The sequence below is a fragment of the Plasmopara halstedii genome, assembly GCF_900000015.1.
Source record: "Plasmopara halstedii genome assembly, contig: Scaffold_1097, whole genome shotgun sequence".
Taxonomy (NCBI): Eukaryota; Oomycota; class Peronosporomycetes; order Peronosporales; family Peronosporaceae; genus Plasmopara; species Plasmopara halstedii.
This window is the reverse complement of record NW_020188012.1, coordinates 1-762: the sequence shown is the minus strand read 5'-3', so window position 1 is coordinate 762 and position 762 is coordinate 1. Positions and strand designations below refer to the sequence as shown.

Genomic DNA, 762 nt, shown 5'->3' with positions numbered 1-762 from the left:
ACTTTCTAATCGGGCCACACGCTCTATATTCTCATCACACTGATTTAACGTCTTCAACTGACTTCTCTTTAGATTCAATACCTCTTTTGCAAGCATGCACTTTTCTTTTTCGGTGATAGTTGCAGCATCGTACTGCTTTGCGTAGAGCTCTTCCAACTGCAACATTTGAGCCGACAAACGCTCTTGAAATACAGACTTCTCGGTTTGAGATGCTTCTTGCATATTGACTGTTTTCAGAGTCAATATCTCTAGCTCTGCAATGGTGGTTTGTAGCTGCTTCGAAGACAACGACAATTCACTCTCAAGCTGAGCCACACGCTTATTCTTCTCTTCGCACTGAGCTAATACCCCCATCTTACTACTCTTCAGAGCAGACAACTCAATCATCAATACGCGCTTCTCTTCCTTAATGTCGGCCATCTCGGCGTACTGCTTTGATTGAAGCTCCTCAAGCTGCATTTCATAAGCTGTCAGGCGCTCTTTAAGAACTGAATTTTCGGTGCGTATTGAGTTTATCTCGTCACCTGCATCAAAGTCATTTGGCTTTGTCGCAGTGGCTTGTAACTGCTTCGACAATATGGTCAACTCAGTCTCTAGCTGAGTCAAACGCTCGTCTTTCTCATTGCACTGAGCCGACGCCTCAAGCTCACCTCCGTATTCAACTACCAACATCCGCTTTTCTTCCTCATTAGCGGCTACCTTTGCGGATTGCTCAGCCTGAATATTTTTCCTCTGAAAATCATGGGTCGTCAAACACTTTTT

The 762-nt window shown here is 44.4% G+C and overlaps 1 protein-coding gene across 1 annotated transcript; it reads right to left on the bottom strand.

Moving 5' to 3' along the window:
* Window positions 1-23: 23 nt before the first annotated feature.
* On the bottom strand, window positions 24-672 carry PHALS_00022 (uncharacterized protein; the record flags this gene model as incomplete). Its single annotated transcript, XM_024730342.1, has 2 exons — window positions 24-39; window positions 101-672. The coding sequence occupies 2 exons, from the start codon at window positions 670-672 to the stop codon at window positions 24-26; spliced, it is 588 nt and encodes a 195-aa protein (XP_024580629.1).
* Between the last annotated feature and the right edge of the window lie 90 nt (window positions 673-762).